We start from the raw sequence: 25,858 nt of genomic DNA on the forward strand, positions 1-25,858 counted from the left end.
TGGACCAAAGGTCAGCAGGCAGTTTATCCCAGAGAGAAGGACCACAGTAACTAAAGGCCCCTTCACTAGACTTTGATCTGACTCTGGCTACACTTAAAAGTCTTCCACCTGATGACCTAAGGGTCGGGGTCAGGTTATAGACTGTGAGCAAGTCAGAAATGTACTGTAGAACTGAACCATTGAGTGCTTTATGGACTAATAATAAGATTTTGAAATTGATTCTGTATTTAACGGGGAGCCATGATGTGTTATGAGAACCTGGGTGATATGTTTGACTTTTCTTGTGTGTGTCAGGATTCTGGCTGCTGCACTGAAGCCTTCCTACGGATTGTTTAGACAGCCCTGCATACAGAGCATTGCAATACAATAATAAAACACAGTTTATCATCTAACCAGAGCTACAATTAAGCTTTAAAGTGCTGAGTAATGAGCAAGGTTTAGAGTGATATAAAGAAGAAACAAATACAGTCTGTACAGTAAGGTAGTGGTGTGATGAAGACGAGCTGGCCCCGGTCGAAAGGTGGTGGACAGGTGTGAAGCCCTAGATAGACCAGCTGATGAACACCTGAATCTAATGAAGGTGTTAAAAATCAACGGAAGACAGAAACAGTGAAATACTCTCCATCTACGTATAAAGAGCAGAGATTACATTGATATATGTGACGGCATCATTGAAAATATAAACAAAATACAAACAAACAAATGTTATTTTTTTAAAGATGTTACAAATCACTGAGCATTCTCTGTTCATGTGATAAAAGTTTAGAGTCAAATAGATGAAATCAGACTGATTCAATAGTTTGAGACTGATCTGCTTCACAGAGAGGACAGAGTCAGCTGATCTTCAGTCAGCAGTGTTTCTCTGACCTACAGAGAACACCGAGACAACGAGGAACCAGACCAGAGCCTAATCCCAAGCCCAAACCCAGGATACAGAGGTTCAGTGAACATGGTGTTGAAGGTGTGGAGGTGGATCAGTGTGTCACAGGAGATGCTGTAGAAGGACAGAGTGCCAGCAGGATGGTCCACATACACTCCTACTCTGTGAGAGGCAGGGGAGGAGGAGATGTTTGTTACTTTGTTATTGTGAGAGACAGAATAACCGTTAACATCAGAGCAGAGCAGTGCCCAGGAGTGATCATTTTCTCCAAACGAAAATCCAGTACTTTCTTCTTTCCTGTTGGTTCCTCTGTAAGTCACTGATACAGCAACAAGTCCTCTCCACTCAACCTCCCAGTAACAGCGACCAGTCAGACCAGTCATACACAGCACCTGAGGGCAGGGGTCAAATCTGTCTGGATGATCACGATATGACTGAGGCTCGTCCACATGTGTCAGCTCTCTGTTGTTGTCAGACAGTTTGAGGTTTCTGTTCACTGTGTTTCTGTTCAGTTCCAGCTCACAGGCGTCTGATGGAGAGAACGAGACAAACACAGCTGCAGGTTATCTTCTGTTACAACTATAATTTTAAACTGACGTTATTTAAAAAATAATGAACCCAAACAAAATGTATCTTTTATTTTTGTTGGACTTCTGCATACAGTTTGTTGATTTTAAATCATCTTAATTCTAAAATCTTTAAATTCACAAACAAAAACAAACTAGATCCTGATTGAAACTCATCTTTGTGCGGCTGTGTTTAAACGAATCAAACTTAATCACACTCACATTTCTTAAGACCAGCTCTGAGTCTGTGCGGTCCACCATGGTCCAACCTGGAGGAAGAAACAGAAGCAGCTTTTACAGACCCTCCTTCTGATAAATGTTTTATGTTGATATAAATACTACATCTCACTATGCTATCAGTAAAATACACACACAAGCAGTCTGTCTGTCTGTCTGTCTGTGTGTGTGTGTGTGTGTGTGTGTGTGTGTGTGTGTGTGTGTGTGTGTGTGTGTGTGTGTGTGTCTGTGTGTCTGTCTGTCTGTCTGTCTGTCTGTCTGTACCTCAGTTTCTGCAGTCTGCACTGTGGATCCTTCAGTCGAGCAGTCAGCAGCGTCTCTCCTGGTTCTCCTGGATGATTGTAGCTCAGGTCCAGCTCTCTCAGACAAGAGGAGCTAAGAGCTGAGGCCAGAGAAGCACAGCCCTCTTCCGTGATCAGACAGCCTGACAAGCTACACACACACACACACACACACACACACACACACACACACGCACACACATACACACTAACAGTTAAAGCTACGTATTGCCTTGCTTTCTTACTGATCAAGTGCTTTTAAATACAGAAGAAACAGTTTGTGTCTCAATCAAAGAGAAGATTGGTTCTTTGTGGTAGAGAACGAGGACAAAGAGGGCAAACACAGCAGGTCACATACTTCCTGTAAATTCTCGAGGACATGCCGTGATCATTGGAGAAGGTAATGCAAAGTTCAGGGGAGATGACCAGCTCTAATTCTGAAGTACTCAACCTGAAAATGATGGACTGATTCTGTCAGGTTAGAGTGAGTCGCTTCCTCAAGTCCAGGTAAACATACCTGAGAGTTTCCAGATTGAATAGTTGAGTCGTAAGTCCCTCACAGAGCACTTTGACTCCTGAATCCTGCAGGTCGTTGTTGCTCAGGTCCAGCTCTCTCAGACTAGAGGACTGTGAGCTGAGGACTGAGGACAGAGCTTCACAGCTTCTCTCTGAGAGGTTACAGAAACTCAGCCTGAAGGGGGATCATAAAATATAAAGTGAATAACTGGTTGATAAAATAATGTCATGGTAGAGGGTTGTCCTTTTTACACAGTTTTGTACTAACCTGAGAGTTTCCAGTCTACAGTGAGGACTCCTCAGTCCCTCACACAGTAGCTCCACTCCTGGATCCTGCAGGTCGTTGTTGCTCAGGTCCAGCTCTCTCAGACTAGAGGACTGTGAGCTGAGGACTGAGGACAGAGCTGTACAGCTTCCCTTTGAGAGGTTACATGAACTTAACCTGAAGAACAGTGAGGGGTACAAAAAAGAAAGCCATATTAAAGAGTTTTCTTCTGAGTGAAGAAAAAAGATGGTTTATAATTTATAGTTGTGTGTGTACATACAGAGCTTTATTTGAGGCTTTGATTACTGGCAGCAGCCTCAGAAGAGCCTTCAATGAAGCAGAGTATTTCTTCAGGTCAAACACGTCCAGATCTTTCTCTGATGACAATAAGATGAAGACCAGAGCCGACCACTGAGCAGGAGAAAGTAGATCTGTGGAGAGACGTCCTGATCTCAGGGACTGTTGGATCTCCTCCACTAGAGATTGATCATTCAGTTCATTCAGACAGTGGAATAGGTTGATGCTTCTCTCTGCAGACAGATCCTCACTGATCTTCTTCTTGATGTACTCGACTGTTTCTGTTTTAGTCTTAGAGCTACTTCCTGTCTGTGTCAGAAGACCTCTAAGGAGAGTCTGATTGGTCTCTAGTGAAAGGCCGAGGAGGAAGCGGAGGAACAAGTCCAGGTGTCCATTTGGACTCTGTAAGGCCTGGTCCACAGCACTCTGATAGAGACGAGCCTCTCCTGTTCCAGACATCAGATTGAGTCCAGACTTGGTGAAGGTCAGATGGACATGAAGAGCAGCCAGAAACTCCTGAACGCTCAGATGGATGAAGCAGAACACCTTGTCCTGGTACAGTCCTCTCTGCTCTATAAAGATCTGTGTGAGCACTCCTGAGTACATTGAGGCTGCTCTGATCTCGATGCCACACTCTGTCAGGTCTGACTCATAGAAGATCAGGTTTCCTTTCTGCAGCTGCTCAAAAGCCAGTTTTCCCAGAGACTCGATCATCTCCCTGCTCTCTGGACTCCAGGGTTGATCAGTCTCAGCTCCTCCATCATACTTGATGCTCTTCCGTTTGGTCTGAACCACCAGGAAGTGGATGTACATCTCAGTCAGGGTCCTGGGTAGCTCTCCCCCATTTCTGGTCTTCAGCACATCCTCCAGAACTGTAGCAGTGATCCAGCAGAAGACCGGGATGTGGCACATGATCTGGAGACTCCGTGATGTCTTGATGTGGGAGATAATTCTGCTGGCCTGCTCCTGGTTTCTGAATCTCTTCCTGAAGTACTCCTCCCTCTGTGGGTCAGTGAACCCTCTGACCTCTGTCACCATGTCAACACACCATGGAGGGATCTGATTGGCTGCTGCAGGTCGAGTGGTTATCCAGAGGCGAGCAGAGGGGAGCAGTTTCCCCCTGATGAGGTTTGTCAGCAGCACATCCACTGAAGTGGACTTCATGACATCAGTCAGGATCTCACTTCTATTGAAGTCCAGAGGAAGTCTACACTCATCCAGACCGTCAAAGATGAACACTACCTGGAACTCTTCAAACCTGCAGAGTCCTGCTTCTCTGGTTTCAGTGAAGAAGTAATGAACAAGTTCCACCAAGCTGAACTTTCTCTCTCTCAGCACATTCAGCTCTCTGAAAGTGAAGGGAAATGTGAACTGGATGTCCTGGTTAGTTTTGTCTTCAGCCCAGTCCAGAGTGAACTTCTGTGTTAAGAAGGTTTTCCCGATGCCAGCCACTCCCTTTGTCAGCACTGTTCTGATTGGTTCATCTCTTCCAGGTGAGCCTTTAAAGATGTCTTCTGGTCTGATGGTTGTTTCTGCTCTGTGTGGTGTCCTGGATGCTGCTTCAATCTGTCTGACCTCATGTTCATCATTGACCTCTCCAGTCTCTCCCTCTGTGATGTAGAGCTCTGTGTAGATCTGATTCAGAAGGGTTTGGTGTCCTGCTTTAGCGATCCCCTCAAACACACACTGGAACTTCTCCTTCAGGTTAGACTTCAGTTGGTTTTGGCACACTGCAGCATAAGATCCTGAATATGAAAGCAACATATAAAGCCATGAGTGGGTGGTGTAAGAGTATTTACTGAATTAATTTCTGTATCATAATAATAATAATTTCTCCAATGAGTTGAAATGTGTTATAAAGGGTTGCCATTTTTCAAAGAACTCCTCTGAACTACCTCTCAGCTCGTCCCTCTTGTTCCCAGTTTAAGTAAAAACAGACATCTTGAAGCCACTGAGAGTCAGAGGGGGTATGATCGGATTTCCAATGGAGAAATATGGCATCCGGCTAAGATGCAATTAAAATCTAAAATATCTGTTTAGAGGTGAATACATGATGTTCCTGAGAGCCACTAAATATTCAAGTAAGGGGACAGTTTTAAACATTAACTCTTCATATGTTGGATTCTTCTCCTTTGTTGTGTCATTGCCAAAAGCTAACATTTGTACGTGATAATAGAAGCTGATATGAATTTAAAATGACATATATAATGATATCAGATCCAAAGAGTAGATCTAACATCCAGATGTAAATCCAGAGGGGTTGTGCGGTACAGAAGAACTTTTCTTTGCCATCAGTGAAGGACAAACATCCTGTGATCTGATAAAGATGTATGAATCATATTAACTACAAAGTTTAGAAATATTCATAAACCTCTATTTCCTCACTCTATCATGTTTAATAAGTTAAATTCCTCTTACTGCGCTGCAGACAGTCAACCAGCTCATCCTGCTTCCTTTTTCTCAGAAGGTGCAGAGTGATCTTCAGAAAAGCATCTCTGCTCCTCCTCTGCTCTTCATCCTCACCATCTAAAACCTCCTCATCCTCACTCTGACCCTCAAAGCATGCTGGGTAATCTGAACTCAGAACCCTCTGGACTCTCTTCAGCTCCTTCTTCACAAAGGTGATGAAGTCCTCCTCCAGCAGCTGGAACAGAAAATAACACTGCAATTGAAGCTTAAACTGTCAGAACACAACATGTAAATCATGTGAATGATGATCAAGCTTTAATTCCTTAGTTATTGAGGTTTATCATAAAAACATGTTGAACATACCAAAAATTTGGAGTCCATGTCTGTTTGATGCTGCTGGTCTGGGTGATCACTGAGATCCTCTGAGCTCTGTTGAACTCTGGAAAAAAAACATCAAGTTTTAGTAGTCAGCGACACAGAGTAGTTTGTTCAAAAACTTGTGAAAATGACAAATGAATTCCTGCTGACAGCTGGAATCCAAACTGAGGCGCAACTTCCAACTGCGCATGCACTTACAGAGCTCCACTGTGTCTGCAGCCTGTTCCCTCTCTATCTTGCTGAAATTTTCCGCTACCTGAACAGACTCAATCTTTCCATCAGAGGAAAAAGATTTTAGGGTCCACAATAAGATAGAAGCTACTATAAGGAGGCTCAAGCTGTGGGCTAGCAGAGTGGCCAAAACAGCTCAGAGTTCTTTGAAGATCTGTGTAATTTTGTCTTTGAAGAAGTGAAGGAGTTCCTGTCCTCTGTGGCAGGTGCACTCTGAAGAAGCAACTCTGGGAAGTATCCCCTTGCTCAATGAGCAACACGGTTGGATACAAAATCTATTTCCCCCAAAAAATGGGGATACCATAATAAGTCTCACTTCACTCACTTCGTCTCAGAAACCATTCAAGAGCTTTGACTGCAGGTGACTGTTGAACAGGTGAACTCTGTGATGTCACTGCTGAAACAATCAAATTGTGAGACCTACAACACTCTGAAGCTCTGGGCTGAGACACAAGTATTTTCTCAGGAGAGGGAGATCATAAACTTAAGTTTCTAATTCTCACCTTTTATCAGCAGGAGGTCCACCTTTGAAGTCAATATAGTCATCTTTAGAAAAGTTACTCTTCAGGGACACACAGCTGGGTCCAGGAGACTCTGGTCTCTGCTCCTGCATCCTGAAACAAGCAAAGAGCTGATTAATAAATGCAACTAGAGAATCTCAAGAAAAGAGAGCTCTACAGACTTCACACTTCCTATGTCTTTCATTAACAGTTACTAACCCAAAATACAGTAGACACTTGTGTCTGTTCAAAACACTACACACAAAGAATGTCAAACTCACATAACTATGGGGATAAATTTATATGAGACCTCATGCAGGCCAGACTACTTTATTGGGAGTTTTAATGACAAGCTTTTCATAATAAAATATGAACTTATCTGCTCAAAAGACATGTTAGAGAATCCAGGACCTACACAGCAGTGTTTAACTCTGTTTTGCCCTGAAAGGCACAACAATCTTTCTGTCTCAGAAACCATTCAAGAGATTTGAATGCAGTCTCTAGGTGCTCAGCAGTGTATTGGCAACATGAGGCCAAGATCTCTGGACTATTGGTTGTAGATGACCTCATACCTGGTAGCCTGAGTCTTACAAGTCCTGACAGTTAAATCTTGGCACAAACTAACAGAAGTTATTAAAGTTGAGCTCATCACAGAAAACTAACCAAACAGAACAGAAATGACTTTAAATGTAAATTTACTTTTACTTGATGCAGTTCATAAGGTCCAGATCTACACTAATATATTCAGGATGTTGTTCAGATCAAGTTCACAATTCCTTCATTTGTTGACTCTGTTTGTTAATCTGAGATCCTTCAACATGATGACCTCAGTTCATGAAGATCCATCTCTGAAGTCAGCTGCTGCTCTGATCACTGCTGTGATGTTTTCACAGACACAAACACTCTGACATGGTTTATCATGTTGTTCCTAATCTCTGAACTCTTTGTCAGGTGACTGTTGAACAGGTGAACTCTGTGATGTCAATGCTGAAACAATCAAATGGTGAGACTTACAACACTCTGAAGCTCTGGGCTGAGACACGAGTATTTTCTCAGGAGAGGGAGATCATAAACTTTAGCTTCTAATTCTCACCTTTTATCAGCAGGAGGTCCACCTTTGAAGTCAATATAGTCATCTTTAGAAAAGTTACTCTTCAGGGACACACAGCTGGGTCCAGGAGACTCTGGTCTCTGCTCCTGCATCCTGAAACAAGCAAAGAGCTGATTAATAAATGCAACTAGAGAATCTCAAGGAGAGAGCTCTACAGACTTCACACTTCCTATGTCTTTCATTAACAGTTACTAACCCAAAATACAGTAGACACTTGTGTCTGTTCAAAACACTACACACAAAGAATGTCAAACTCACATAACGATGGGGATAAATTTAAATGAGACCTCATGCAGGCCAGACTACTTTATTGGGAGTTTTAATGACAGGCTTTTCATAATAAAATATGAACTTATCTGCTCAAAAGACATGTTAGAGAATCCAGGACCTACACAGCAGTGTTTAACTCTGTTTTGCCCTGAAAGGCACAACAATCTTTCTGTCTCAGAAACCATTCAAGAGATTTGAATGCAGTCTCTAGGTGCTCAGCAGTGTATTGGCAACATGAGGCCAAGATCTCTGGACTATTGGTTGTAGATGACCTCATACCTGGTAGCCTGAGTCTTACAAGTCCTGACAGTTAAATCTTGGCACAAACTAACAGAAGTTATTAAAGTTGAGCTCATCACAGAAAACTAACCAAACAGAACAGAAATTACTTTAAATGTAAATTTACTTTTACTTGATGCAGTTCATAAGGTCCAGATCTACACTGATATATTCAGGATGTTGTTCAGATCAAGTTCACACTTTATTCATTTGTTGACTCTGTTTGTTAATCTGAGATCCTTCAACATCATGACCTCAGTTCATGAAGATCCATCTCTGAAGTCAGCTGCTGCTCTGATCACTGCTGTGATGTTTTCACAGACACAAACACTCTGATATGGTTTATCATGTTGTTCCTAATCTCTGAACGCTTTGTCAGGTGACTGTTGAACAGGTGAACTCTGTGATGTCACTGCTGAAACAATCAAATGGTGAGACCTACAACACTCTGAAGCTCTGGGCTGAGACACGAGTATTTTCTCAGGAGAGGGAGATCATAAACTTTAGCTTCTAATTCTCACCTTTTATCAGCAGGAGGTCCATCTTTGAAGTCAATATAGTCATCTTTAGAAAAGTTACTCTTCAGGGACACACAGCTGGGTCCAGGAGACTCTGGTCTCTGCTCCTGCATCCTGAAACAAGCAAAGAGCTGATTAATGAACGCAACTAGAGAATCTCAAGGAGAGAGCTCTACAGACTGCACACTTCCTATGTCTTTCATTAACAGTTACTAACCCAAAATACAGTAGACACTTGTGTCTGTTCAAAACACTACACACAAAGAATGTCAAACTCACATAACTATGGGGATAAATTTAAATGAGACCTCATTCAGGCCAGACCATTTTATTGGGATTTTCAATGACAAGCTTTTACATAATAAAATATGAACTTAACTGCTCAAAAGACATGTTAGAGAATCCAGGACCTACACAGCAGTGTTTAACTCTGTTTTGCCCTGAAAGGCACAACAATCTTTCTGTCTCAGAAGCCATTCAAGAGATTTGAATGCAGTCTCTAGATGCTCAGCAGTGTATTGGCAACATGAGGCCAAGATCTCTGGATTAAAGGTTGTAGATGACCTCATACCTGGTAGCCTGAGTCTTACAAGTCCTGACAGTTAAATCTTGGCAGAAACTAAAAGAAGTTATTAAAGTTGAGCTCATCACAGAAAACTAACCAAACAGAACAGAAATAACTTTAAATGTCCCTTTACTTTTACTTGATGCAGTTCATAAGGTCCAGATCTACACTGATATATTCAGGATGTTGTTCAGATCAAGTTCACAATTCTTTCATTTGTTGACTCTGTTTGTTAATCTGAGATCCTTCAACATCATGACCTCAGTTCATGAAGATCCATCTCTGAAGTCAGCTGCTGCTCTGATCACTGCTGTGATGTTTTCACAGACACAAACACTCTGATATGGTTTATCATGTTGTTCCTAATCTCTGAACTCTTTGTCAGGTGACTGTTGAACAGGTGAACTCTGTGATGTCACTGCTGAAACAATCAAATGGTGAGACCTACAACACTCTGAAGCTCTGGGCTGAGACACAAGTATTTTCTCAGGAGAGGGAGATCATAAACTTTAGTTTCTAATTCTCACCTTTTATCAGCAGGAGGTCCATCTTTGAAGTCATTGATGTCATCTTTAGAGAAGGCACCCTTCACGGACTCACAGCTGGGTCCAGGAGACTCTGCTCTCTGCTTCTCCACCCTGATACACACAAACAGCATTATTAGTGACTGTTAGCAGTTCCTCAGTATTTGAGCAGCAGATGTGACGGTGAGTGTGAGTGATGATGGAGGAGTGATGTGATGAGCTGTGACACGGAGAAGAGTCATGGACAGTTAGAGATCCTCATCTCACCTCAGAGCTTCATGTTCCTCATGCAAAGATTTTAGAGGGAGGTGCTCCCCCCTCTGTGTCCTCACTCTGATCCATAGCAGAGCGCCCCCTGCTGGGAGAGCTGAACTCTACAACAACAACAGCGGCGGAGTTCAGCTGGAGTCACATCCAGTCTCAGAGACTTTGGGCCTAATCTACTATAATCCCAAATAACGAGCGCTAATTTGCGTGTGCAAATAATAATTTTGCACGTTATTTCTGGGCGTGTTGCGGGTGATCTACTAAGACTGCGTGCACAAATGATAATGAGTGCAAAAGTGGTGCGGACCGCCCTATTTTACGAGGATTTTGCGTGTGCCATCGGCTGTCCCCATGGAGAGTTTGAGAGAGCAGAGTGGCCTTAAACGATAAATGAAGTTTGAAGCCATGGAGTTGGAGATCTTTGTGGAGGAGGGAAATAAACATATCGGTGAACTCCTGGAGAGACATCAATCAATCGCAGTTTTGAAACAACCAGGGCCAGACAAGTTAGGCATCACTTTGATGAAGACAGTTGCCTCACTGACGCAGAGAGCAACTTTTGGGTGAACATTTTTCAGGGACCTCTTTCAGGGACCAGATACCAAAGCAAAAGTCTGTTGTGGATCCGGCAAAAATGCTCATTGTCAATGAGTGTCAACCACCCAGCAGCAACTTATGCATTCTGTAAGGTTTGCACCGCCCTGCCCATGCTTTTATTATGTACTCCTCCCGTCACCGTTGCACCTTCTGAGCGCTCATTCTCCAAGTTAAAACTAACTAAAAACCTCTTGTTGAGCACGGTGGGACAGGAGAGACTGAGTGGACATGTCATGTTATCTATTGAGAATGACAGAGCAAAGAAAATTGACATACAGTGCATTGTGAACAAGTCCGCGGAGCTTAAGGCTCGTCCAAACAGTAGTGAGTAGGCCGAGTACTTCATGTTGATTTTTTTGTTTGTATGTGAGCATTTGGGCCGCTGTGCCAATTTGACTAAACTTTATATCTGTTGATACAGTGACCTACTGTGCTCTCATTAGTTGAAACAGTTAAAGTGGGTGTCAGAATGATGCGGTCGCTATCCGTGGTGCTGAACTGCTTTGAATTTGTGTTGTTTTATCATTATTATTATTATTTTTGTTCTCTTGGTTTGTTAGACTTCATGTCCGTTTGATTGACTTCAAAATGACATAACTGTGTGTAAAAACTGCAGTAATGCTTGTAAGCCCCGCTGTTGCAGGCATGTTGTAAAGCAATGTGATGATGAGCTTAACAGTGACCGCAGCCATGTGTGCGTAACGCTGTGCCAGTTTGCACCTGCCTTTCAAACGTGCTAAATGTAGACGCAAAAACTCAGCCCGCTATCTGCTTCAGGTTTGATAAATCAAATTGCATGTGCTAAATGATTACATTTGCATCTCCTCCTCCTTGTATTTTGTGCGTTTTGATAATCTGCATGTATTTTGCATATTCATGAAGGCAAACGCACTAAATGGATAGCAAGTGCTATTTTGCTCATTTGAAAGACGCAATCCTCTGTGCACCCGATTAGTACATCTGCTTTGCGCGCACTATCAAGTTTGCACATGTTTTTATACATGCAAACCTTTAGTAGATCGGGCCCTTTGTATCTTCAGCTGTGGAGGAAACACAGAGAGAAGAAGCTGCTTCATCATCACCTCACTGACACTCTGCACAGTGATCATTTCTCTGTTGAAAATAAGTTAAAAACTGGTTGAAAAGTTAAAGGTTTTTTTACCCTCTATGCAAAATACTTTGTCAAACATTTATGTTAAAATGTCATTTACGTTGTTGACTAATCAAGTTCTTTTCAAGCTATTTTTGATTTACATGCGCAGAGGGTCTTTTTTTTAGTGTCCGCTCTGCCAGCTCCGTACAAAATAAAATCTACTTGTTTGTAAAACCATTCTCTTTCACTGCATGCTAATTCGCAATCTGAGACCAAAGCAGGACAGGCAGACACCATATAGACCAGGGGTGTCCAAAGTACGGCCCGGGGGCCAATCGCGGCCCAAGGTCCATTTATTTATGGCCCCGAGCTTCCATCTTAAAATGTGTTATTTATAGCATTAATTAATAGCATTAGAAATGAATCACATTCTGAATCATCTGTACATTTGCAGTTTCTTTCAAGCGCACAAACAAAACTAAAGTCAATCCAGAAATGTCTTAAAAAGCTTCATATGGACTGCCTGTCTAAAGCCAAAGCTCTGGGAATTCTGGAAGACGGCAATAAAGAAGAAACACAAGAACTCTTAAAGCTGACAGGTTTTCAAATTAATGTTTTCATCATGATGTGAAAATGTTCTTGATAAACACTAAAAGTTCAGAAGACACAAAAGAGAACACCAGACAAGATCAAAATTATGAAATTGTACTAAAAAGGTCAAATTTGGTGCATAAAAATTGTTCAGAACTCAGGAAAATAATTATTTACTTCTAAAAATGTTGTCTGCTGGTCAGAAAAGTCTAAAAAACAACAGGAAAAAGAAATGTGATGAAATCCAGATCATGATCCTGCCATAGGAAAATAATGAGACAATATTTTTCCCACATCGCCCGACCATTTTCCTCCAGAAGAAGATGACGTTTGCTCATGTGTACATGGCTTGTGGAGAACTGAGGACTACCTAGTTACTGATTTATTGAGAGAATGTTTAAAATAATTGTCATTAAAGAGATATTTCATATATAACTTTTATGATTCCTAAGTCTCGGTAGGAGCCACTGGCCCTGAGGTATTCTGACAACATCAAATGTGGCCCTCTTTGAAAAAAGTTTGGACACCTCTGATATAGACTAAAGAGATGAGAAAAAAAAAGTTTGGCCGATAAAAAATCCTGTGAATGTTAGCTGCTTCTCTAAAAGCTTGGTTTGGTGAAGGAAAGCATAAATAAGTGTTCTACAAAGAATCAAATACACACAATACTTGTATTAATAATCTGTGGGCACAGTCTCCCTCTCCAAAGTGGGAGAGAGCACATTTTGACATCACTTACTCAGAAAATATTAGATAATATTCAAGATAACAATAGTAAATATATGTACCATATGTGCACAATACACACTGCAGTAGGTGCTAAGCAAACACTTGTGATAGTGGCATCAACTCCTTGCATGGGTAGAAGAAATGCGGGTATGCTCACACCATCAGTTTAAGCCTCATAAAGTGCAGCACAGCAACATCTGCTGCACATCCGGCAGTGGCGCACATCACTGTTAGTGTTTGTGTGTGTGTGTGTGTGTGTGTGTGTGTGTGTGTGTGTGTGTGTGTGTGTGTGTGTGTGTGTGTGTGTGTGTGTGTGTGTGTGTGTGAATGTGTGATGAATCTTGACAAAAGCTGAAATATGGTTGAAGCAGTTGAATTATGTTCTGCAAATAGATGTTGAAAAAACATTCAATTTGAACTCTTTGGACGTTATTACAACTAATTTCAACGGAAAATGCTCACTGGGTTCTGTCACAAGATTCCTCACACATTAACAGACATCTTGTGACATCTCAAATTATTGTTTTACAACAGTGCATCTCAGTCACCAAGGAAAACATTTCGAGCAGAGCCAGATTACATTAAAAAAAACAGAGATCCAGAGATCCATTAATCTCTGTATGTATGAGTTTGTATGAAAGTGAAATGTGTAAAAGTGAATCTATGCTGTAAAACAATTTTTGGAGAAAATCTGCTACAATCATCATTCTCGTCATCCTTTTATTAAATATTGTTTAATCGTAAAACAAGTTTTTTATAGCTTTAACTTAGACGGTTGGAAATGGATTCCAAGAGGACTTTGACATTCAAACCTGATTTCACTCTGTTGATAACAAGATATCAATTTTGAAATCCTGTTTAGTGCTCACTGGTTATAAACATCACACCTGCAGGAGGACCTCAACACCATCAGGATAAGAAGACCTTTCTGAACCAGTTCAGCACTGGTACTAGAGTTACATCTAAAGTACTGAAACTGGTGGTGTCCTGTGTGTATTTAATCTGCATAAGCTCCAGTTTGGACTAAATCAAACATGTACAGTTTTTGTTTTAATATTTTTTTTTCTCATTTTGTTTTTATTGACCTCTAACATCCTTACTTATACTCTGAACTAGATTTTGTCTGTGTTCTGCTGAAACGTCAGACTTTGTTATCAAAGGATCAATAACATTTGAATAATAAAAATACTTTGATCTTATTGGACATCATGAAGTGATAAAAACCTTCAGATTACCATCAGATATCAAACAAGGAACTGCCCCACCCTTTCATCAAACATTTAAGGATTACATTTCACTATTGAAAGTACACGTAGCTGATAAAAGTTCTACAACCCCACATCCAAAAACAGACACAAAGTGTGATAACTTTACAAAACATTGAAACTTACAAATTTAAACGTAGTGGAAAATGATCTTCACATTTTGAATTTGATGTCAAAAGCACATTAATAAAGTTTGGACGGTGGCAACAAAATATTTGAAAAGTTGTGAAAAGCTGAAAGAAACAAACCCTGTGTGCTCTCTAATCTCTGCTTCAATCACAGGCAGACATTTACTCAGTTTGAACTCTCAGCATTTATTTTAATAACTAGTTAGATGTTTGATGTTCGGCCTCATCTTCTCTCACGACAGCCCTAAAGAATGTTTTTAGCACCAGCACTGTTAGCATGCTTATTTAAAGAGAGGAAATCTCACAGTTTCTGTTCTCAGAGTAGCTCATTTTACATTTTTACAGCTGTTTTTAAACTTCATTAAATGTAACCTACAGCCTTTGAAAAAGTTAAAAGTGTCACTTACCAAAACTTCAACAGAGAGCTGAACGGCATCACATCAGGAGAAAATGAAGGGACAAACTCCAATATGTCTCTTTACCACCACTGCAACAGGGTTTCAAAGGTCACTCCCTCATTCTTTTATTGTAGAGTTTATGAGAAGAAATAAAAGTGTGTGATCACAAGCTGCAGAGATTGTCCTCATGTGACACCTCAGCTTTCAACCAACACAAGAAATTCAGACTGACATTAAACATGAAGAAAACACCAGAAACAATGTTTTATTCTGTAACATCCACCTTTTTAACACTAACTGTCTGTGTGATCATTCAATGATGATTTCACAGCAGTCTGTTTTTATGTGTCAGAGAGCTACTGAGCTCAAGTTTCATACATTAATCTGTCAGAGGGAATGAAAGCAGTCACATGATGCTCCAGCAGACTGTCAGGAAACACAAAGGCTGTTTGTTTCCATAGATTAAGAATCTGATTATGAAAGCCCTAGTTTATAGTAATAATAGATCTTATTTTATAATGGAGGACAATAAGTTGTAGTGTATCCTTGTTCCTAAAAATGACTCCACATTCCATCTCTTATTTTGAAGGCTTGTGTGTTAGACTCTGCTTTGGGTTTATGTGTTTAGAGTTGTTCTAGTAGCTGTTATGTTTCTTCCAGGTCACAGTAGACCTGATTGGTATCATCCTCTGGGATCTGGAGCACCTGGGCCCGTTGCTCCACACCTGATATCAAAGCAGGCTTCCTGCAGCCTCGACCTCTCTCTGCTGTCAGACCAGTGTCTGCACCGCTGTGTTTGAGTCAGATACCCTGTTAGTGCACTCCTCAACATCTCTCACTTCAACATGTTCACACACCCACACACACACACTACTGACACTGCTGACTTCACACACCTCATATCCATTCTTATTATTCAGTTCATTTCACTTATTTTATATTGAATAACATTTATATCACTCCTGTCTCCTCCTGTCTTTTGTCTTGGCTCACGAGCCGGGTTATGACATTCATAGAAACGTCCTTTTTCTCTAAGTATGTGAGTGATGTCTACCCAGTTAAAGAAAGCAAACACAAACTGCTACACGGTTTGGGCTTCAGAAGAGGAACAGGAGTGGTTGAATGAAAAGAAAATACCAACAGAAAAGTGACAGGAAGAGGACGTCACACAGATGCTGTTATTTTCTGCATCTGCTAGGAATGATAACACAAAAATGCAAATGTTTTGACTTTATAGCAATTTTATTCATTAAGCACATTTCATGACAAGTGATTTACATTGAGGATACAAACAAAGACAAAAAATAAAAACATAAAAACACTCAGCATACATCACACAGCAATCAAACCAAAAGCTAGTGTTGCCGCACATGCAGCCAGTCACATCACTCATCATATTATTCATACGCTCTGGAAAATCATTAAGTTTTGAGTTTTTTTATGGTACTGACAGTAGTGATGGACCTCAGGTCAGCAGGCAGTTTATCCCAGAGAGAAGGACCACAGTAACTAAAGGTCCCTTCACAAGACTTTGATCTGACTCTGGGTACACTTAAAAGTCTTCCACCTGATGACCTAATGGTCTGGGTCGGGTTATAGACTGTGAGCAAGTCAGAAATGTACTGTAGAACTAAACCATTGAGTGCTGTATGGACTAATAATAGGATTTTGAAAGTGATTCTGTATTTAACGGGGAGCCAACGAAGTGTTTTGAAAACCGAGTGATATGTTCAAATTTTCTTATGTGTCAGGATTCTGGCTGCTGTGTTCTGAATGAGCTGAAGCCTTCCTACAGATTGTTTAGATAACCCTGCATACAGGGCGTTGCAATACAATAATCAAACACAGTTCATCATCTAACCAGAGCTACAATCAAGCTTTAAGCTGCTGAGTAATGAGCAATGTATAGAGTGATATAAAGAAGAAACAGATACAGTATGTTCAGTAAGACAGTGGTGTGATGAAGAGGAGCGGGCCCCGGTCTAGATAAACCAGCTGTTGAACACCTGAATCTAATGAAGGTGTTAAAAATCAACTGAAGACAGCAGAAATAGAATATTTCCCTTCGATATAGAGTCGAGACTTTAATACAATATGTGATATTATTCAAAATATAAATTAAATAGAAATGAACAAATAGTTATTTTTTAAAGATGTTTTTAAAAATCACTGAGCATTCTGTTTATGTGATAAATGTTTGGAGTCAAATAAATTAAATCAGACTGATTCAATAGTTTGAGACTGATCTGCTTCACAGAGTGAACACATTCAGCTGATCTTCAGTGAACAGTGTTTCTTTAAACAACAGAGAACACCAAGACAACGAGAAACCAGACCAGAGCGTAAACCCAATCCCAGGCCCAAGCCCAAACCCAGGATACAGAGGTTCAGTGAATGTGGTGTTGAAGGTGTGGAGGTGGATCAGTGTGCCATAGGAGACTCTGTAGAAAGACAGAGTGCCAGCAGAATGGTCCACATACACTGCTACTCTGTGAGAGACAGAGGAGGAGGAGATGTTTGTTACTTTGTTATTGTGCCAGACAGAGTAACCTTTATAATCAGAGCAGCGTAGTGCCCAGGAGTGATCATTTTCTCCAAACAAAAATCTAGCATTTCTTCCTTTCCTGATGATTCCTCTGTAAGTCACTGATACAGAAACCTCTCCTCTCCACTCGACCTCCCAGTAACAGCGACCAGTCAAACCAGTCATACACAGCACCTGAGGCCAGGGGTCAAATCTGTCTGGATGATCAGGATATGACTGAGGCTTCTTCACCCATGTCACCTTCCTTTTGGTGTCAGACAGTGTGAGTTTTATGTTCACAGTGTTTGTGTCCAGTTCCAGCTCACAGGCGTCTGATGGAGAGAACCAGACAAACACAGCTGCAGGTTATCTTCTGTTTACTGACAGTCACTGAGAGACAATCAACCTTACACTTCATATTCAGCTCTGAATAATGTAATACGATAAGATATCACTTTATTGATCCCTAGGATATTCGGTTGTTGCAGCAACCGGGACATAAGTACAATTGAGAATAAGTTTAATGAAGTAAAAAAAAACAAAGAAAAAAAACAACACAAATAAAGAAATAATAAAAATGTAAAATATATAAAAATGTTACAAATGGTGTTAATAGTAGTAATTACAGGGACTATTAAAAATGATTCAGTAGTGACAGGTTGACATGGTGTGATTATGGTTTGGTTATGACAGATTAAGCAATATAATAATTAAATATGGGTATATAATAAGACTGTATGAAGATGAAGAGAATAGTAAAAAGTATTATATAATAGTACCATGATCAGTTGTAGTACACAATAATAATATAATATGACATGATATGATGTTGATGATATGATATATGATAATAAACAGTATTTGAAATTAATAATCCAGGTTAGGGTTGGCAAGGAATAGTCAGTAAATAGTCTTGGCTCGAGTCAAACGCTTGCTTTGGGCAGCCATCCTGGAATATGTGCCCGCCAGCGCAGAATATGTGCGGCATCGCGACAGGACCATGGAACGAGCATGCGCAGAATGACCAGAATTAATTTAAAGCGGAATGAACGTATACATGATCGCGGAATTATTCAATTCGGATTTAAAATCAAAAGAAACCAGCCACTTACTTTGGATTTAAGTTTAATTTCGAATGGTCATTTTCATTTGGAATTAGGTGTTTACATGGCTATATTTAATCTTTTTATAGAGGATTTAATTTTTATTTTGAATTAAAGAGGAATGAAAAGGCTCATGTAAATGTAGCCATTAAGTTGAAAGTTCAGAACTATAATTCTAAACTGAGGTAATTTTAAAAATAAAAATAAAATACAAAATGAATCTTTTATTTTTGTTGGATTTCTTCGTACAGTTTGTAGATTTTAAATCATCTTAATTCTACAATCTTTAAATTCACAAACAAAAACAAACTAGATCCTGATTTAAACTTGTCTTTGTGCGGCTGTGTTTGAACGAATCAAACTTAAACACACTCACATTTCTTCAGACCAGCTCTGAGTCTGTGTGGTCCACCATGGTCCAACCTGGAGGAAGAAACAGAAGCAGTTTTTACAGACCCTCTTTCTGATAAATGTTTTCATGGTGATATAAATACTACATCTCACTAGATGCTATCAGGGAGAGGGTGGAAGAAAAATATACAAACAAGCAGTCTGTCTGTCTGTCTGTCTGTCTGTCTGTCTGTCTGTGTGTGTGTGTGTGTGTGTGTGTGTGTGTGTGTGTGTGTGTGTGTGTGTGTGTGTGTGTGTGTGTGTGTGTGTGTGTGTGTGTGTGTGTGTGTGTGTGTGTCTGTCTGTCTGTCTGGCTGTGTGTCTGTCTGTACCTCAGTGTCTGTAGCCTGCAGCGTGGATCCTCCAGTTGAGCAGTCAGCAGCGCCTCTCCAGGTTCTCCTGGATGATTGTAGCTCAGGTCCAGGTCTCTCAGACGAGAGAAGCTAACAGCTGAGGCCAGTGAAGCACAACCCTCCTCTTTGATCTGACAGCCTGACAAGCTACACACACACACACACACACACACACACACGCACGCACGCACGCACACACACATGCACACACACACTCTCACAGTTAAAACTACATATTACCTTTCTTTCTTACTGATCAAGTGGTGTTAAATACAGAAGAAACAGTTTGTGTCTCAGTCAAAGAGACGATTGGTTCTTTGTGATAGAGGACGAGGACAAAGAGGGCAAACACAGCAGGTCACATACCCCCTGTAAATTCTCTAGGACATGTGGTGATCATTGGGAAAGAGTATGAAACGTTCAGGGGAGATGGCCAGCTCTAATTCTGAAGACAAAGTTCTCAACCTGAAAATGATGGACTGATTCTGTCAGGTTAGAGTGAGTTGCTGCCTCAAGTCCAGGTAAACATAACTGAAGGACTGTCTCACAACAGAGTACATATATCTACGTCATAAAAATGAATGGATGGGTAAAAGAAATACATGCCTGTGTGGTCATCATTTCAATCAGCTGCAAACCAACCTGAGAGTTTCCAGTCTACAGTGAGGACTCTTCAGTCCCTCACACAACAGTTTGACTCCTGAATCCTGCAGGTCATTGTTGCTCAGGTCCAGCTCTCTCAGACTAGAGGACAGTGAGCTGAGGACTGAGGACAGAGCTTCACAGCTTCTCTTTAAGAGGTTACAGAAACTCATCCTGAAGGGAAATAATAGAACGTAAAGTTAATAACTGGATGATAAAATAATATCATAATAGAGGGTTGTCCTTTTCACAGTTTTGTACTAACCTGAAAGTTTCCAGTCTACAGTGAGGACTCTTCAGTCCCTCACACAGCAGCTTGAGTCCTGAATCCTGCAGGTCATTGTTGCTCAGGTCCAGCTCTCTCAGACTAGAAGACTGTGAGCTGAGGACTGAGGACAGAGCTCCACAGCTTCTCTCTGAGAGGTTACAGGAACTCATCCTGAAGGGGGATCATAAAACGGAAAGTTAATAACTGCTTTATAAAATAGTATTATGTCAGATGGTAATCATTTTCACACAGTTTTGTACTAACCTGAGAGTTTCCAGTCTACAGTGAGGACTCTTCAGTCCCTCACACAGCAGCTTGACTCCTGAATCCTGCAGGTCGTTGTTGCTCAGGTCCAGCTCTCTCAGACTAGATGACTGTGAGCTGAGGACTGAGGACAGAGATTCACAGCTTCTTTCAGAGACTCTACAGGAACTTAACCTGAAGAACAGTGAGGGGTACACAAAAGAAAGTCATTATGAAGAGAAGTGTGTTCTTCTGAGTGAAGAAAAACATGGTTTATAATTCATAGTTTTGTGTGTACATACAGAGCTTTATTTGAGGCTTTGATCACTGGCAGCAGCCTCAGAAGAGCCTTCTCTGAAGCAGAGTATTTCTTCAGGTCAAACACGTCCAGATCTTTCTCTGATGACAGTAAGATGAAGACCAGAGCCGACCACTGAGCAGGAGACAGTTTATTTGTGGAGAGATGTCCTGATCTCATGAAGTATTGGATCTCCTCCTCTAGAGATTGATCATTCAGTTCATTCAGACAGTGGAACAGGTTGATGCTTCTCTCTGCAGACAGATTCTCACTGATCTTCTTCTTGATGTACTCGACTGTTTCTGTTTTAGTCTTAGAGCTACTTCTGGGTTGCGTCTGCAGACCTCGTAAGTGATTCTGATTGGTCTTTAGTAAAAGGCCGAGGAGGAAGCGGAGAAACAAGTCCAGGTGTCCATTTGGGCTCTGTAAGGCCTGGTCCACAGCACTCTGATAGAGACGTCTCGCTTTGTTTTCTCTTGTTCCAGACATCATGGAGGTTGTTTGTTCTTCTTCTGACATCAGGGACGTTGTTTCTTCTTCTGACATCAGGTTGAGTCCTGACTTGGTGAAGGTCAGATGGACATGAAGAGCAGCCAGAAACTCCTGAACGCTCAGATGGATGAAGCAGAACACCTTGTCCTGGTACAGTCCTCTCTCCTCTCTGAAGATCTGTGTGAACACTCCTGAGTACACTGAGGCTGCTCTGATCTCGATGCCACACTCTGTCAGGTCGGACTCATAGAAGATCAGGTTTCCTTTCTGCAGCTGCTCAAAGGCCAGTTTTCCCAGAGACTCAATCATCTTCCTGCTCTCTGGACTCCAGTGAGGATCAGTCTCAGCTCCTCCATCGTACTTGATGCTCTTCCGTTTGGTCTGAACCACCAGGAAGTGGATGTACATCTCAGTCAGGGTTCTGGGCAGCTCTCCTCCCTCTCTGGTCTTCAGCACATCCTCCAGAACTGTAGCAGTGATCCAGCAGAAGACCGGGATGTGGCACATGATGTGGAGGCTTCGGGATGTCTTGATGTGGGAGATGATTCTGCTGGCCTGTTCCTGGTCTCTGAGCCTCTTCCTGAAGTACTCCTCCTTCTGAGGGTCACTGAACCCTCTGACCTCTGTCACCATGTCAACACACCATGGAGGGATCTGATTGGCTGCTGCAGGTCGTGTGGTTATCCAGAGGCGAGCAGAGGGGAGCAGGTTCCCCCTGATGAGGTTTGTCAGCAGACGATCCACTGAAGTGGACTTTGTGACATCAGTCAGGATCTGATTGTTGTGGAAGTCCAGAGGAAGTCTACACTCATCCAGACCGTCAAAGATGAACACTACCTGGAACTCTTCAAACCTGCAGAGTCCTGCTTCTCTGGTTTCAGTAAAGAAGTGATGAACAAGTTCCACCAAGCTGAACGTTCTCTCTCTCAGCACATTCAGCTCTCTGAAAGTGAAGGGAAATGTGAACTGGATGTCCTGGTTGGTTTTGTCTTCAGCCCAGTCCAGAGTGAACTTCTGTGTTAAGACAGTTTTCCCGATGCCAGCCACTCCCTTTGTCAGCACTGTTCTGATTGGTTCATCTCTTCCAGGTGAGCCTTTAAAGATGTCTTCTGGTCTGATGGTTGTTTCTGCTCTGTGTGGTGTCCTGGATGCTGCTTCAATCTGTCTGACCTCATGTTCATCATTGACCTCTCCAGTCTCTCCCTCTGTGATGTAGAGCTCTGTGTAGATCTGGTTCAGAAGGGTTGGGTTTCCTGCTTTAGCGATCCCCTCAAACACACACTGGAACTTCTCCTTCAGGCTAGACTTCAGTTTACGTTGGCACACTGCGTCATAAGATCCTAAATATGAGAGCAACGTACAAAACCATGAGTGGGTGGTACAAAATATTTACTGAATTAATTTCTGTATCAATTAGTGCATGTTCTACAAATATTTACTTTTATGTTCATGAAAATCATAATAATTTCTCAAATTAGTTGAAATGTGTTACAAAGGGTTGCCATTTGTCAAAGAACTTCTCTGAACCACCTCTCAGCTCGTCTCTCTTTTTTCCAGTTTAAGAAAAAAAAAAAAACATCTGTGGGTCATGGTCCTAAAGTACAGTTGTAGTTCTTCCAGAGGTTTGATAACTTTGAGAACGAACAGAACATGTGACGTAAGTTGCATAAAGATACAGTATATTGCATCTGTTACACTTGACCTCTATTCAGGGAAACATTTAAGACCACCTAACTTTAGAAAGTGAGTCCAGATTGAGCACAGAGAGAGCTTGTGTGGGACATTTAAATCCTTCCTCTGTAAATGTAATGCTCTGTTCTTGTTCAAATACTTTTCTCATTTTGGTTTTAAAGCATCCATCAAGTGACAATAGTTGACCACAGTTCATTAAGATCAGTGACCTCTGTCAGAGGATCACATCGAGGAGATCTTCTCAAGATTGTTTCACAGGAATGGAGGATAGTTAGGAAAGAGAGACACTGCACAGTGTCAAAGCTGAATAAAATAGAACAGGTGAGTTGCTGGTAGAACAAATTCCTGGAAATGTCTGCATAGCTCAAATAACATTGTCTTTATGAAGATCTTGAATTCATTCTTTGCATTTGTTGTGTCATTGCCAAAGTTTAGTATTTGTAAATGATAGTAGAAGCTGATATGAATGTGAAATAACATATATAATGATATCAGATCCAAAGAGTGGATCTCACATCCAGATGTAAATCCAGAGGGGTTGAGTGGTACAGAAGAACTTTTCTTTCCTATCAGTGAAGGACAAACATCCTGTGATCTGATAAAGATGTATAAATCATATTAACTACAAAGTTTAGAAATATTCATAAACCTCTATTTCCTCACTCTATCATGTTTAATAAGTTAAATTCCTCTTACTGCTCTGCAGACAGTCGGCCAGCTCCTCCTGCTTCATTCTCCTCAGGAAGTGCAGAGTGATCTTCAGAAAAGCATCTCTGCTGCTCTTCCTCTGCTCTTCATCCTCACCATCTAAAACCTCACCATCCTCACTCTGACCCTCAAAGCATGCTGGGTAATCTGATCTCAGAACCCTCTGGACTCTCTTCAGCTCCTTCTTCACAAAGGTGATGATGTTCTCCTCCAGCAGCTGGAACAGAAAGAGACACTGCATATGAAGTTTAAACTGTCAGAACACAACATGTGATTCATCTCATTTTAGAGTCCAGCTGGTGGAAACAGAATGATGATTCAGCATTAAATTATTATTGTTGTTTTTGTTAAAGGTGTGGAACATACCATAAATATTGAGTCCAGGTCTGTTTGATGCTGCTGGTCTGACTGATCACCGAGATCCTCTGAGCTCTGCTGAACTCTGGAGAGAAAACATCAAGTTTTAGGAGCTAATAACACAGCAACAAACTGACAGGGCATAGAGGTGAGTGATCGAAAAGCATCATTTCACCAACATTAACAAGGCCAGAACCCTTGGTGACCATGTTTGAGCTGATTGGACCTTAAGAAAAACAGACTGAGGAGTTCAAGGAGACAAAGAGGGTCTTCTGACAGAGGATGTCAAAGCTGTGTCTCAGGCAGAGATAAACAGCAGATGCACAGTTCATGGATTCTGGATATAAAGTCTTTGTTGGCTGAACACCCTGCAAAGCAGACACAGTGCTTAACATCTCTGAACCATCAAGATCACATCAGAAGCTGCTGAAAGATTAAGATGGTGGTGGATCAGAGAGAATGACCTGTGGTGGTCTGGTGAAGGTGGGCTTGGTCCTTACCAAGGAGTCAGTATGACATTTCTACTCATAATAAAAACTGCGACTCCCCCAGAAACTGTTTATAAGGGCTGTCACACCAACTCTGTTTTGCTGTTGTTTTACTCCCCTCTCACGTTGTGACAGCTCCAGCTTGTGCCCTCATGGTATTCACTCAGGCTGCCTTTTGGCTGCATGAATTGCTGCTGTCAGCCTTGTCTCTCCCACAAGTTTGATCCAAAATGAGGCCTAAAGCTATATACTAATAAAATGTCTTTGCTCAGGATCAATTGTTTACAGGAAAGCCTACATTTATAAGTAGGGTACTAAAGTGATGAGACCTACAACCCTCTGAGGCTCTGGGCTGAGACATGATTATTTTCTCAGGAGAGGGAGATCAGCTGATTCTCACCTGTTATCAGCAGGAGGTTCATCTTTGAAGTCAATATAAAAATCTTTAGACCAGTCACTCTTAATGGACACACAGCTGGGTCCGGGAGACTCTGGTCTCTGCTTCTTCATCCTGATACAAACAAACAACATCATCAGTGACTGTAAGCAGTTCTTCAGTATTTGAGCAGCAGATGTGACGGTGAGTGTGAGTGATGATGGAGGAGTGATGTGATGAGCTGTGACATGGAGAAAAGTCATGAACAGTTAGAGATCCTCATCTCACCTCAGAGCTTCATGTTCCTTACACAGAGAGATTTCAGAGGGAGGGGCTCCCTCCTCTGTGTCCTCACTCTGATCCATAGCAGAGAGCGCCCCCTGCTGGGAGAGCTGAAGTCTGTCTCTACGACACCAACATTGACAGAGTTCAGCTGGAGTCAAATCCAGTCTCAGAGACTTTGTATCTTCAGCTGTGGAGGAAACATAGAGAGAGAAGAAGCTGCTTCATCATCACCTCACTGACAGTTTACACAGTGAGCATTTCACATTTCTTCATTGATTAAAAAATTAAAAAGTAGCCCTTATTAGGGATTTCATTTCATCAATCCCTGATTGCCAAGCAACATTTGAAGTTTTTTAATTGGAGCACTGACAGTTCAGGTAAATAATTTTTGTTCATTATTTGCATTGTTTGGGCCTGTTTCACCAGGTTTTGCTTGTATGCTCTTTGCTGTAAAACAATGTCTAGTAATTGCAAGTCGGCATTTGATGCATACTACAGTAGCTTATAATATATTAGTCATTAATGTGAATTTATAATAAAAAGTTCACCTGAAGCTTGCATTCAATATATCATTCATATAAATAAAAATAAAATGTATATGCACTATATCCTTTCAGTTACATGCACAAATGCAAAATGAAAATAAATAGAACCTCCAACTACAGCACCCCCAACTTAAAGACACTTCTCACGTCAGGAAGTGTCTCTGTGACCTGTTTTGATTTTGTTAGATTCAGTGTGTGT

General features: G+C 41.3%; 2 protein-coding genes across 2 annotated transcripts; both read right to left on the reverse strand.

Moving 5' to 3' along the window:
* Window positions 1-800: 800 nt before the first annotated feature.
* Window positions 801-14,947, reverse strand: LOC117818627 (NLR family CARD domain-containing protein 3-like). Its single transcript, XM_034691579.1, has 13 exons — window positions 14,905-14,947; window positions 9,831-9,941; window positions 8,742-8,852; window positions 7,654-7,764; window positions 6,564-6,674; window positions 5,815-5,890; window positions 5,461-5,686; window positions 3,026-4,787; window positions 2,749-2,922; window positions 2,482-2,655; window positions 1,948-2,115; window positions 1,669-1,715; window positions 801-1,409 (listed from the first exon to the last, which is right to left on the reverse strand). Exons 1-13 carry the CDS (start codon window positions 14,931-14,933, stop codon window positions 868-870), a joined length of 3,642 nt encoding a protein of 1,213 aa, XP_034547470.1. The 5' UTR covers window positions 14,934-14,947; the 3' UTR covers window positions 801-867.
* A 2,199-nt stretch (window positions 14,948-17,146) lies between these two features.
* LOC117818628 (NACHT, LRR and PYD domains-containing protein 12-like) lies at window positions 17,147-25,194 on the reverse strand. Its single transcript, XM_034691580.1, has 11 exons — window positions 25,118-25,194; window positions 24,854-24,964; window positions 23,975-24,050; window positions 23,597-23,825; window positions 20,721-22,548; window positions 20,440-20,613; window positions 20,173-20,346; window positions 19,908-20,081; window positions 19,245-19,412; window positions 18,899-18,945; window positions 17,147-17,751 (listed from the first exon to the last, which is right to left on the reverse strand). Exons 1-11 carry the CDS (start codon window positions 25,192-25,194, stop codon window positions 17,147-17,149), a joined length of 3,663 nt encoding a protein of 1,220 aa, XP_034547471.1.
* Between the last annotated feature and the right edge of the window lie 664 nt (window positions 25,195-25,858).

The sequence above is a fragment of the Notolabrus celidotus genome, chromosome 9, assembly GCF_009762535.1.
Source record: "Notolabrus celidotus isolate fNotCel1 chromosome 9, fNotCel1.pri, whole genome shotgun sequence".
NCBI lineage: Eukaryota > Metazoa > Chordata > Actinopteri > Labriformes > Labridae > Notolabrus > Notolabrus celidotus.